The sequence below is a fragment of the Phalacrocorax aristotelis genome, chromosome 8, assembly GCF_949628215.1.
Source record: "Phalacrocorax aristotelis chromosome 8, bGulAri2.1, whole genome shotgun sequence".
Taxonomy (NCBI): Eukaryota; Metazoa; Chordata; class Aves; order Suliformes; family Phalacrocoracidae; genus Phalacrocorax; species Phalacrocorax aristotelis.
This window is the reverse complement of record NC_134283.1, coordinates 8,871,355-8,885,815: the sequence shown is the minus strand read 5'-3', so window position 1 is coordinate 8,885,815 and position 14,461 is coordinate 8,871,355. Positions and strand designations below refer to the sequence as shown.

The 14,461-nt window shown below is 34.1% G+C and overlaps 1 protein-coding gene across 1 annotated transcript in view; it reads left to right on the top strand.

The window, feature by feature from the left end:
• The window catches only part of CDH8 (cadherin 8), a 134,858-nt gene that overhangs the window by 95,429 nt on the left and 24,968 nt on the right, over nucleotides 1-14,461 (top strand). The window contains exons 8-9 of the mRNA XM_075101338.1: nucleotides 5,298-5,419; nucleotides 12,008-12,125. Of these exons, the coding sequence (XP_074957439.1) occupies nucleotides 5,298-5,419; nucleotides 12,008-12,125 (240 nt within the window). The remainder of the gene's footprint in view (nucleotides 1-5,297; nucleotides 5,420-12,007; nucleotides 12,126-14,461) is intronic.

The window sequence follows — 14,461 nt, the reverse complement described above, 5'->3', positions numbered from 1 at the left end:
ATAAACTAAGTGATCTACTGAAAGGAGACAAAACTTTTCAACTCTATTATTATTTTTCTCCCAAAGAATGACTTAAGGAACAAACCTGAGAAATATGTTTCACATCTTTCTCTTTCTGCCTCCCTCCCACACACATGCACATGCAGAGACTTGCCACAATCTGTACTCCTCTAATATGTTCCAGTGTGCTGAAATAAATATAAATGGAACATTAATTTTGAAGCAGTGTTTGTTTCTTGTCTTAGCAACATGTACACAAGCCTTTCTGCTATGCACTGATACGTTTATGTTATAGATATCCACAACTGTTAGTATTTTCTCATTCTTTCAAAATACAAGAATTTCAGGGGCGATCGAGATCTTCACGGTGACCAATCCTGTTTAGTTTTTTTGTTTGGTTGCTTGAATTTTATCCTAATTCAGAAACAGCTTATGTTCTGTTATTTTTAACAGAAATATTGCCAATTACTGATGTCTTTTCCTCACAATTTCAGAGTCAGTTTCAGGCACTCAGTCTCTCTTGAATCAGATCATTACATAACACTTCAGGCAAATCAACACAGTATTTGCTGCAGTATGTGATTTCTATAGTTAAACTTCAACATAAAATTTTGACTTCACAACAGCATCTCTCTTTCTCAGGATTCTTGAGGTTAGATTTGTCAGTTTTATATGGCAAAAGAACTGTTATAAGCTTTGGTGTTATATAGGCAAAGAATAGTACAAAAAAACAACAACATAAACCCTAACAGGAGAAATAAACTTGTCTACATGTGGATTATCTTATTAAAGTCATCAGATAAAACCTTGATAAAGTCACGGGGAATGGGTCTGTTAAAATACAACTTAATAAGTTTGAAATATAAGGGGTGTAAAACAAGCACTGTTGTTTTTATGAAGTCAGTAATTCCGATTTTATTTTGATTTCTCTGTTAGAACTAAGACTTCCTCTACTTCTAATTTTAAAAATTATTATAGTAGAAATTTCACTGAATCAGAGAAGCATGAAATAGCCATTTCCAAGCCATGTGGTGCTGACAATAATAATAAAAGATGTGTTATTTTCTAGGATTCTACTTTCTATTCAGGTACTTAATTTTAGTTAAAATGCAAGACAGCTTATGACTTTTTAAACAGAACCTTGACGTAATTTTGGATTATTTAATTAAATAAAGGAAGACTAGATTAAACTGGATTTCTTTCAGTTGAACAAATGATGAACTTCATTTGTGCAGCCAATAATTCTCTTTCTTAAAGACCACTGCTCTGTAAGACCACTTGTATGGGTTTCTGTCAAGGAAAGACAGTGGAGAAGTGTTTTAAGCATGTTTATGAAGTGTTTAAGTGTTTATGGGAGTTCAATAGCCGCATGATGTTCTGTTACTTATGGCACAAGATCAAAAAGTTCATTTATAAGCTCTAGTTACTTCTAGTATTGCTTGCTGCATGCAGTAACATTGTTAACAATGCTTAGTGCTTTGCATTACAGATTTCCAGTGATACACACGCATCTTAGATATGTAGGGTTTTCCAGGAAGGAAGAAATGTGATGATCCCAATAAGAACTAGTGTGGGTCTGTAACCTCTGAAAGTTCAGGTTTGGAAGCACTAAGTGGCTTTCTAATGGGATTTTTAAAATTTGACATTGATTATATAATCTACCTCTTCATTTTTGTATCACACTCTGCAGCCTTTTTTAATCCTGAGTAAGTTTCAATGTGTGTTACTCAAAGATGAGTGCTAGCAAGGTGTGTATTTCAAGCATTTAATGTTCCAATAGAATCTTGAGAACTGAGGAGAAAAGCAGAGGAACTTTTTAGGTCCTTATAATTCTTGAAAACCTTTCAATATGCATTTCTAAGCGCAGCTGGACTTTCCATTATTTTTGGGTATTTATTTATTACCATTAGTAAGTCCCACTAGTAAGTTATTTTTATGTTCTTTTTACATTGAGTCATCCTTTCCTTGTATCTCTCTAGATGTTCCTTTGTGTGTGTTCTGTGTTCATCTACAGCAGACTACTAGATCTTAGAATGGTGGGCAGTATTTGAGAGTTCAGTGGAGACATAAAAGAGCTGTACTGCTAGGAAATTATGTACACAATTTACATATATGTTTCTTATCCCTACATGCTGTGCTGGAGCAGTGGTGCCCACAGATGACCAGCTGAATGTATTTGAAATTTAAAATAGTCCTTCTGCGCAGCTTTACTCTGAAAACAGTTTTGGTAAACTAGACTAGTGAAAACTTTCTCAATATTTTTTAACCTTGGGGTGTGCTAAATTTTCAAACCAAGCCATTACTTCTCAAGTGATGGCCCTAATGATATCCTTGTATTGCAAGATTTAAGTTGTTCATCACAGTAAATACAGGTGATGAAGCTTTTGCAAATTCATTTAGTTCCTTAGAGAGAAAGTCTCTAACTTTACACTTTTCTATGATTTCATATAAAAGAATGGATTGGAACTTAAGGAGTCACTCCATCTACCTGGTACATGCAAGAAGACTCAGTCTTCCTTAAATCTATTGACTGGGTGGTTCATTGGGGGGAAAAAACCCCAAACCAACCAAAAAAAAAAAAAATCCAGTAATTAAAACTTAGTTTTGTCACTAGTTTAGAAAGAACTGACTCTCCGTTCATACCAATGAGGAAAAGTTCTGAACATTGACTACTAATCAGTGTGGAGGCCAACTGTATGAAGGACAGTTGCCCATGCAAACATAACAGTTTCTGCACTCTCTGGATCAGAGAGGACCCACTTCAATCACTTTCTACTTTTAGTTCAAGGATATTGGGCATTGATAATAGCCATGGTTTTAAACCTGACAGGGACATCCTTTGCCACTTTTACCACTGAGAAGCTTGCAGACATTAAAAGTAAGAAAATGGACAGATTAAACTATTTATCTTGACAGTGTTTTCATCCATGAGTGAAATCTGGATTTGCTTAGTGAGAATTCATTAACTTGTTTGAATAGGTATGCTTAGGGTGAATTGTATTTGCAAGGAAAACACTCAGCATAAAGTGAAATTTCACTGAAAAGTTTGCAATGACAAAATACTGCGATGTATTCAGTGCGATGGGCAGTATCAGCAGTAGATAAAATTCCCTCTCTGTCTCTCTCCCTTTCTCAACAATAAATTTCATCATAGTCACGAGAACACTAATAGGAAGTGGATATTCCCTTGTTTGGAGATTTCCAAACCAGTTGGGTCTCTCTTGTGTAAATTAATTTTTTAAATAAAATCTCATCGAGTTTCTGATTACAATTTCTTTAAATTTAATGTTTGTCTTTCTGATGAAAGACAAACATTTTGGGGGCAGTCACAAGGGATGTGAATAATTTCTTTAGAAGCTTATCTGATTAATTACATTTCTCTGTAATGTCTTTAAAATTTGAACTGCCATCATTTCATTAATTTAGATAAAAGTACATCTTTAGTGTTTAAATATGACACTAGTGCTGAGAATTCTGATAACCTCAAGATTCATTGTCTGTATTTTCATCAAGTCAAGACAAAAAAAAAGTGTTTAAAATGTTTGGGATTTATGATTTGCATATTAACTTTAATTTGATTTCAAATACATTATTATTTAATGGCATAAGTTAAGTAAGATCATATGATACAAAATGGACATAAATATTACTCTTACAGTGTTTTGGTGGGGGTTTCTTTTTCTTCTGAAAAAAGTTTCTTACTGAACTAAAACTTTTGACTCCTTCAAATGGGAAGCATTTAAAGGCTGATGTCTTGCAATCTTCTATATCCTGTATAGTTGGATTTTTAATATTTCAGGCTATCCAGCAAACGTAAAGCCTCCATTTATAGCACTAGTATATTTGGTCATAGCCTGGTTTTTTTTGTCTTTTGAAATAGTTATTTTTATGCTACGTCAAAGTAATGTTAGTAGAGCAAATAGGGTTTGATTAGCTCACAACACAATTAACTTTGATGGAAACCACAAAAAATACAGTGTACATAGCGATTCTTCCTTTTAAACATCTTTACCACTGTAGGGCTGCCACCAGTTCCTACCTGCCGTACTTCCACTCTGTAGATATTTGTTATGAGAGGTACATTGAATACCAGGCAATAGGTACTTCTGTCCTGCCTTCCCCTAAGCCAGTTCTGTACTGCCAGAGAGCAGAGCCCACATGGACCGATGACAGCTTTGGACAGTTGCTAAGCTGTCACAACAACTGTAAGTTGATACCCTGACTTATGGTAGCAGCTTTCTTGCCTGCAGTAATAATTTAGGCAAAAGCATGTGGTTTAATTGCAAGTCAGACCCAGAGTTCAATTCACAGTGTGCAGTTCTTCAAATTGTTGACGATATAAACAAGATAAAATACCATGGTTGCAAAATAATACTCACCGAGAGATGTACTTTGAAACTAGCATTGAGTTACTTGTAGAGGTATGCATGTGCTATAGAACAGTGTTTTAAACTCTTGATCAGCTGGTCACCTCAGTTTAAATTGAATTAAGTTGAATTACTCTTTGGGAAAAATAACCTAAAATATTTATAAATAGTCTCTTAAAATAAATCAGCTATACTGAATTGAAGGAAAGACACTAGAAGCCAACTGTGAAATCTACTCAAAGTAGAATGCAAGCTGTTGGTTTAGCTTTTCTTTCCCTACAGCTTAACAAGGTTATTCTACTTTTTACAGTGATAAATACTTTTATGCAAAATAGCTTTATATTATAAATAATGAGACTTTATTTCGGTGAAGAAAGCAGTTCACAGGTCACATTTTTGGTCAGTGGCAGATGAATCAAAGTGCTTTAATAGTCCAAAGTACTACCTAGCTTTCCTATGTCAATCTACCCTCTCTCTTTCTCACAATGTGGCTCTCCACATTAATTGTATTTGTAATGAAGAAATAATAGATGTGCAGTCAGAACAACTAATAGAGTAAAATGCTCTGTGCTCTGCTAAAGATAAACAAAGAAATAAATCTATGTTGTTTACAGCCTTCCCTTCTCGATGTATAATGGTCTTTATCAATAAAACAATACAAACTTCATCAAAGAAAAATCTTACCAATTTAGTCCAAGAAAGGTCTTCATTGAGCTAATCTCCAACAAATGCTGTTTGCAATAGGGATCTATTTATTCTTTTCAACCATAAAATAGTGGCCATCCTTCTTTATCTCGTGCTCCAACTCTACAATCCATTTCAGATAAGACAACCCAATTAAGCAAGGACAGAAGACAGGAAGAGTATCATTACTATATGAGCATTTATGTATCAGTCCCAAATTAAATATGCTTTGATTTCTTTTCTTAGGGAACCACAGTCAAGTGTCCCGGGTGCCTGTTGCTATCAAAGTTCTTGATGTTAATGACAATGCTCCTGAGTTTGCATCAGAGCATGAAGCCTTTTTATGTGAGAATGGGAAGCCTGGACAAGTAAGTATCTCCATGTTTTTATGTTGGGTACTTTGGCATGTGAGAATGGGGTGCAGTTTCTCCCTGTCATTTTATCTTTATTCCCAAAATATGTGCCTATGTGTTCATGCTATTAACAGTCAATTAAGATAAACCTATGATCATGTTCTGTGGTACATCTCTCTATATATGGTTGTACATATTATTTGAAGTATAGGTTTTAAATTACAGGTAGGTCTCTCGGAACAATATCCAGAAAAAAATGCCAAGTGTCTTTAAGCTCCCTCTGTTTCCACTCTGTCTAGTGGTGCTCATCACTTCATGGGTTCATCTGCGTTAATAGGTAAAAGTATAATCCAACCTGAATTCCACTAAAGATATTGAACTATACTGCAGCTAGTCCCAGGTATAATTTAGAAGAAATACTTAAAACAATAAAACCTTTTCCCCTTACCCATATCTCAATTATAATCTCTATGTAGTTCTTACTCACTTTTCTAGTGACAATCGGGGAAAAAACAAGAAAGCAAACCAGAACCAGATGGAAAGCCAAGTAAATTGTAACTGCATGTAAAATATCTAAAGAGGGATGGGGTGTTGGAGAAGTAGAGTTCAAGTTTTCATTTACTCCACAAAAAAAGGAGAGAAAAAAAAAAAGACTTAACAGGTCATTTGCTTGTCGATTTAATGAAATAAAAGAGTTGGCAAAGGAATTTACACAACACACTATAAGGTGGAATAAATATAGCAAGATATCAGAAGGAAGATTTAACCTGTATAGCCTTTTCCAAAGACAATGAATCAGATTTCTTAAAAGGCATCCATTTTAAAGGACAAACGTTCAGAAATAGGGAATATCTCACATGCCACATAAATGACAAGAAAAAGAATCAAGAAAATGTACAGACTTTTAGAAAGAAATGCAGTGTAAATGAGATGTAACTTTTGTCCAGCTTGAGAAACACTGTATGTTACAACAATTCACTGTTTTTAAACTTTCTGATTTATTTCTAGATTGTGACATTTCATTTAAATAAACAGCAGCTGACAGCATGACACTAGTCTTGTTAATCCAACTATTCCTGTGTCTCATGTGGGTGTTAGGCATTAAATTCTCCAAAGAAGGTTACCTGACAATAGAGTTAGAAACTATTTTCCTTTAGTAGAATTAAATGACAACCTATATAGTAGTATATGACAACCTACCTCTGCCAAGACTGGATTGTTACAGAAGATTATTTGACTTCTAGCACCCCTTTTTGTTTATTAGAAAGGTGTCAAAAATGTATCATTTAAGAAATGAAAATTCTCACTAACCACTGGAAAGCAGATTATTGAAATGTGCCCTATGGGCAGACAGTTATGTTACTGTTGGTATTTAAGTTCTTCTAGCTCAGACTGGATTTCTGTTTAGCTCAGGGTGGATTTCAGATGCTGAGTAGTTGTTTTCTAGGATAAATTAAATTCTAATGAGTATACCTTTATCGAGGGCTCAGTAAGCTTCCCTGAAATCAGAAAGCTGCGTCGCACACTGTTTTCTGAATAGATTTATCTAGTTATTCCTATCAAATTTTATGTGGTTTAAGGGATGGTTTAAGGCATTTCATTTTGGAATAAAACAATAAATGTCATTATTAGGAGTCAGCTGGTAGAAGAGGCTTTCATTTAAGTACTTAAGGAAAACTTTCATTAAACCATTATATTCTTCATCCTACCATCATCTTTTACAGTCCTGATCTGATGGCAGATGTCACTCTTGAGCATGAATCCTTGTGTGAACTTTACAGATGGTTATTAAATATTTGTCTGCCAGCATGGATGAGGTGGCACTGATCGTGTAATTTATTTTGTGTTTTAAACAAATAACATTATTGGAACAGTAACCAGTCCAGAATAATCACCAAGATTAGGTTTTAAATTTAAGTTGTCATTCAAAAATTGCCTGTTCCTGTAAAGATTTTAGTATCTACATTCCCTGATTGGTTTTTCTTATGCTTATTATTCTATATTCAAATTTTGGAAGAAATCATATTAATCAGTCAAGATGTAGAATACAAATAATTAAATAGGTTTCAGCTATGAAATAGCTAATACAAGAAAGATGCTACTCTTTTATATAGCAGCAAAAGCCTAATTTAGATAGTTCTCCAAAGTTTAAACTTGAATATTACATGTTCAGGAAAGGCACAATTTTGTTTTGATATTCCGTCTATTTACATTTGCAGTTCAACTTAGATTTAAGTTTAAATCAAATTGGAATTACCATAAGGGAGATTACATTTGAACCTTTATGAAACCTTATTTGCAGCCTCTAAATATATTGAACCATCTATTCCAGTTCAGTTTCTAAGTGTTCTATTTTGGGTTCTGATATAATTGCAAGTGGCAAGTGCAGCTGCTGGTGATGTGACAGAATGTATTAAAAACTGTTGATGTATAACATTGCCAGATGCATTTTCTTTGCTTTAACCTACCTCTAACAGCAAAGGTACTACAGCTAGTAGGAGAGGAAAGAGAAGGAGCAGGAAATTTATTTGTCCATGCACATATTTATGTGCTCCTTGCATATTTTTACACACAACAGAAAGTTGCCAGAAATGTTTTTTGTCAGTTTTAGGGAAAAAAAAAAAGAACAGAACATGGGTATTGTTGAGTAAGAAAAGTGCCTCACTCACTGTTCCATACCCAGACTTTTCCAGTGAAGTGCTGTTTGCTCAAAACAAAGCTACAAAATTTTCAAACACTTAAGTAGTGCAGACAATGATCTATCATTGCTCAAGCCAGTGTTTAAACTAGAGCAATATAAAACCGAGTACAACCGAGTTCCTCCAGTCTCTTGCAATTTGTCTCTATTTTATTCAGTTCTCCTAATAGAATTGGCTTTTTCTAATGGAAGAAGTCTTCAGATAGATCTTTGTCTCTGAAGAGTCAAAACTCATTCAAATGGCAAAATGCAGGTTCTAGCAGTAAATGGCTGACTCTAGCCGAAAAGTCGAAGTTAAAATTGTACTGTGAGGAGTCTACTGCTCATAGTTTTATGAGTCTGCAAAGTAACTCAGAAATAACCATGAACACCAATGCAACTGCAAAAATTTTTTTCAGAGTTGGAAGAACAATTTTCATAAAAGTAGGGAACAGTTTACTAATTATGAGGAACCATTCTAAGTTAGCTTAACAAGTTGCAGTGCAGGGCAAGACTTTTAAACTGTATCATATATTAAAATTACACAGATAGTTATGATACATTGGTAAGAGCTTTGTTTTGCTGTTTATCCTTGTACATCATTCATTAGGGTTATACTGGTAATCTTTTATAAATATTATTTCAGGCACATGTGGCTTTGTAGAAATGCAATACAATCCTGCAGACTATAATGCCAAGTTGTCCTAGAGGATCATTTAACTATTAATTTCATTCCAGAGCTGCCTGTTCAGCAAAATATGCTGATTTACTATGTTTCTACTAAATGTATGTACAGAATCAAATATATGCATTAATTTTTAATACAACATCAAAGTTGAAATTTTGCATGGAATAATTTAAGAAATTTCAAGACTGAACAGCCAAAGGGTTATTAACGTTCACTGTAGTGCTTATGGATACATAGTGAAATATCAGTTCTTGTTTTCTTTGTTAGTTGTATTGACCCGTTTTGTTATATGGAACACCTTTGTTATGCATGTTATTACTAGGAAAGAAAAATTATCTGTAGTGATGGGTAAGGCAGGTCAGCCCTGGAAGATTCTCTACCATGTTACAAACCACAGATTAAGAGTTGGAGAATGACTTCAATAACGTTCCATTACGTCATCACACAACACTGAGCAAAAAAGTATGCTCATAAGCATACTAATAAAAATGTGGTCATGAGAATTGCTGGACTTTTCTTACCCCTATGGAGTAAAAGATACAGCACCTTCATATCACTGTATATATGTTATGCCTTTTTTTTTTTAAGAACTTATTTTAATGCAAACGCACAAAGAAATAAGGTTGCTATGGGAACACTAACTCTTAATTCCTTGAGTTGTGCATGTAACACAACAAATGTAGTATTCCACTAAGCCTGTCTTTTGCATATAATTTTTGGTGGATTTTCAGAGAAAGAATGATTTGGTAAACAGTGAAGGGAATGGGTGGAAACAACTGAAATAAAAGAAAGAATTCTATAGGACATTAAGATGTATCTATAATTCCTGGAGGGAAAAAAAAAGGGATGAAGAGTATGCCCAGTTTCTGTTTCTTGAAAATTTCTAATCTACATGATATTCTAACCTTATTTTATAACATTTCTGTGAGCTGAAAGCCCGTATTTCTAATGCTCTTGGCTACTGACTTTCAGGTATATTAATTGAAAACCTGAAGACAGTGAAGTGAATTTTTATAGTCGACTCTCTTACATAATGCTGAAAAGAATTAACTGTTATGTAGCCAGTAGAGGTAAAATTTCATAACCAGCTGATAAACTGCACCTATTATGTGCAGTTCACCCTCCGGGTTCACTGTGCCATTATCCTTTTTCCCTATTGCTTTCCTATTCTAGCAGAGTTTGAAAACATGGAACAATCATGAAATATATCTCTCCAAAGATACTTGTTCGGGATTCTATTCTAGATTGCACTTCCCCGTCATGTAGAATCACTAGTACCTACCCCAGCCCTGAGCCCAACGCACATGTATAGTTTAGTACCTTACACTTCTGCAAAGCGAAAGCTGAAAATGTTCCACATATGTTAATGGATCCACCTCTGCAGTGGGACAGACAACATCTGCTTATATATTTTTCAGCTTTTTATATTTTTTCACACTGCGTAGCTCTCTAGGATCCATTATGCAGCTATTAAATTGAAGAACTACATCTTTAAGCAAAAGCTATGTTAGGGATTTTTTTTTGTCCATCGCTTCTAATACATGTGCTTGAAATCATATCAGTCAAGGTTTCCACCTTGGCAGATGTAGTTACCAAAAACAGGAATCTATCTATGTGGTATTTAAACAATCTAAACATTTTTCCAGTAGATTTTTGATAACAAATATGACCTATCCATATTATGATTAGGCAAGGTATTAACAGTCTCAGATTCCTTCCTAGGTTTTCTTACAAATTATGTATGCTTATATCAATACCTGCTCAAACATCTTTTTACACACATAATTTCAAATATTCATATTTTGATGTTGCTCCTTGTGGTTATCTAGTAAGATTTTATTCTTTCTTTGACTCTTGAAGAACATAGAAGAATGAATGGGATATTGACTTATTGACTATTATTGTATATGAACATATACAGGCTGATAGTCCTTCCTCTTGTGGTAAAACCAGTGTAAAATGTTAGTTATTAGCATTTTGTTAGTGAAGCTTTGAAAATTTAAAGTATAAGTCTATGAATTTGGACAGCATCAGACCCTGTTTCTGATTTTTAGTCTATTCTTAAAAAAAAAATTGTGGTGATTCCTAATTTGAATTTAATTGTCAACGAATTTATTGGTCAGTTGCTTTAGGAATTACAAAAATGTTATTGAATTCAGTAGACATAGGAAAGTCAATAATTTTCATTAAATTTATTATAAACCTCATCTAGCATGCACTAACTACCACTGAAATTAAACTTTAAGTGCAGGATCTGGATCCAGAGTTGTCTTTGTTTCTGCTTCTCTGGAAAATACTTGGAGTCAAAAGTTATTGCACCAAATACTAAAAAGAGACCCTCAAACCTCCAGATTATTTTAAAATAATGTTTCCTTCTTTCATATTCCTGTGCAGCTCTGTATGATTTGAAGATGATCAATTGCAGTATCTTTCTGAGTAATGTTGGAGGTAAAAGAGGTAAATGGAGGTAAATACACTGCAGATACTGTAGCTGGTCATATAAATCATATGAGGTGCTTCATACAAAGTTATTCAATTATTCAAAGTTATTCAGACTATCCAAAACACTCTCTTCTAACCTTAGAATCCTGTGCTACTCTGGGAATCAGTTGTTAATAATGATATTTTAAAACAAAGCTATGTTCCCAGTACGGGAATAACTGAGGTTTTATTAAAATTAAGGAGAAAATCCAAATGTAGACCTAGATTTTTAAATTTTTTTTCAGATTAGATTATTCATTGTATAAAACTTCACACCAAAAGTTAATTTTAAAAAAAAAAAAAGTTCAATTAAGTAAAAAATGGTGGTAGGGGAAAGGAGAAAGGATTAAAGATACATTATACATTTTAGTTCAGTGAGAAGCATGGCTATATGAATGAAAGACTATCATAGGCACCATGTGTGTTTCTGAAACACAGTTTTAATGTCTTTTTTTATTGCTGAGTAATTATTTATTACTTGCCTAAATCAGCAGCAGTTTTTACTGGCCTCTCTTATATACCTGTCTCTCCTTATTCTCTGCCTCCTTTTTCTGGAAACAGTTTAAATGGGTCAGATACAGTCTCTGTTCCCCAGACTTTCAGTCCAAGGTCTGTAATGACTTGCAAGATTATAAATTAGCATTTTTAATCTGGCACATAGATAAGTGAGAAAGTGTCTGAGAAAATGGAATGGTTTTTTCAATACTGTATGTTTATCAAGAGTGTGGCTACTTAATGAGAGCGTTTTCTGTTGTAGGTAATTCAGATTGTCAGTGCTGTTGACAAAGATGATCCTAAAAATGGGCATTATTTCCTGTACAGTCTTCTTCCTGAAATGGTCAACAATCCAAATTTCACCATCAAGAAAAATGAAGGTAAATATAAAACCTATATAATGTGTATCTGAACAACTTAGTTTTGAATCGCTTTGTTGACTTCTAGTTACTTTACCAGTTTGTCCCTTGGGCAATTAGAATGTAGATAATCTATTTCATGGTACCTTCATTATATCTCTTAAGCTATTTCCAATATCTTTACTGTAGATAAGAAGAAAGTAAAATGAATTGTGAATTTAGATCCAGAAGACAGCTCACTGGCTTACATAAAATGAAATGATGGATTTATTGCCTGTTTTGTTTCTATTCATTTGGAATTCCAGAGGTGTGCTCCAAGATGAAAATCTGAAACTATGTTGATAAATAAATGTTGATCCCACTTTGACTGGATATAGATGGGAGCATAAAATTAAGTATCTACTAAACCCCCCAAAGGAAACACCTTTTAAGCCTGCTTGTTTTGTGTGTAAAGGTTCCAAAGCATTTCAGTTAGGCACTTTTACTAGAAAGAGAAATCTGCTAGGTCAGCAAAGCCCAGAAGGGCACTTTGTATCACTAAGCTTTAGAGCACTTCTGGAAGGGCATAATGTCATTTTGTAGTACTATAGAAGTGGAATTTCCTGTGTGATGGAAAAAAAGATCCATCTAATATTGTTGAGCAATGACTTTACACTGATCCTTTTCTTTGGCACACAGGTATATTTGAAGGTTATGTGAGAGAAAGCTAGGAATGATCACAAGAACGCTATAAATAGCGCTTTATGTATTTGTACTTACTTGGATATTCAGCAAAGTTTTTCCATCTTGGCTTTTGGGTTTTTTTTAATAAAACACTACCCTGTCAGGAATTTTAGTCAAATTCAGTCTCTTCTTTCTCTTATTTGAAACGATAATGAAGGAACCCCTATTTAGTCCATTACTAATAGGAAGAAGTACATGTGAGATGTATGTGCGTGAGTGTAAAAGTAATACAGGAAATGTCAAATAAAGAGAAAATGCTGGTTTTGTTTTTTATTCTAGCTGTTTGAACCATGAAGAATGATGTCATCGTTCTGTTAAATGATAGTATAAAAAGCCTAAATTCTTAAATCTGCTTAAATGTATCCTGAATTTTTCTTTTCATTACATATGTTTTTCTCTTATAGCATTCATGAAGTGTGTCTCTACTTATATTTGTACTTTCATGGAGGAAATAAGTCTCTGTATGTTTTCTGCACTTACAGAAGAAGATAGAACAAATCTCTTCAAAATGCATTTCATAATCATCAGTAGTGTAACACAAATTGAATTAAGCATCCTAAATGTGAGATGGTTTGCTTTGCACAGCATGACAAAGTAAAAAAGGTCTTACATTTCTCTTCCTGTGTAAATACTTAGCTCACATCACTAATTAGCCTTGTCCTTCCAATCTGTTACCCATTTAAGACCCACTGTTACTCCTAGTCACAACCAATGGCAAAATGACTCCTGATCTGAGTGGGAGTAAGGAACCTTTCTATATAACATGGTTTAATAAAATAAGCCCAGTTTTGTTACAGCATTGCCACTCAGTTTGACACAGTTCTTCATGCATTTGAATTAGTTAAATGGGTAAACCCTCTTAAATAACCAACTGAAATATCTTGAAATTACAAATCCACTTGAAGAGACTTTTCGGATTTAATCCTTTTCTATCAAGATTGCTCAGCCAGGGATGCAGTCACTGGTTGATGCTAGAACATGATCTCCCACAGGAAGTAAATATTCCTGTCAAAGCAAAAATCACAGTCTAATTTGGTTGAGGTGAAGTTTCGTGTCATTTAAACATCATAAATCTTTAGTAAGTCTTTATTTAGTTATGCCACTTAAACAATGAACTTGACCATGACTTTGTCTTGCATTATCTGCTAGATAAGCATGAGTGATTATTCTTGTTGAAAAAACTCCAGTATTCCAAAAAAAAAAAAAAAGAGAACTCAGAAGTCAAATTCCTCCTTAGTTGTAATAATAATCAGTGTCTGGGCTGTCCAAAAGCCAGTTTGGTGTGGTTTATTAGAAGCAATGTTAAGAAAATACCTGTAACAAACCCTACTCTTATTTCTGGAAAATTGTTTCTGAGGATCAAGTCAATGCACAATCCACTTAGCCTTGGAACAGAAAAGACATTTCCTCATACTGGTGGGCAAAATCCTTGACATCTTCCTGACTGTGACCTCAGCCTCAACTTCCTCCCATATTCTCGGCCTTGCCACATCCTTCAAGGCAACAGAGACTGCCTTGATGGCTGCTGAAGAAATGCTATCCTCTTACAGATATTATAAATGGATTGCATTTTCTCAGGAAACTGGATATCAAAACCCAATCTTTTATTTTCTAGAATAAGTAATTTTTTGTCT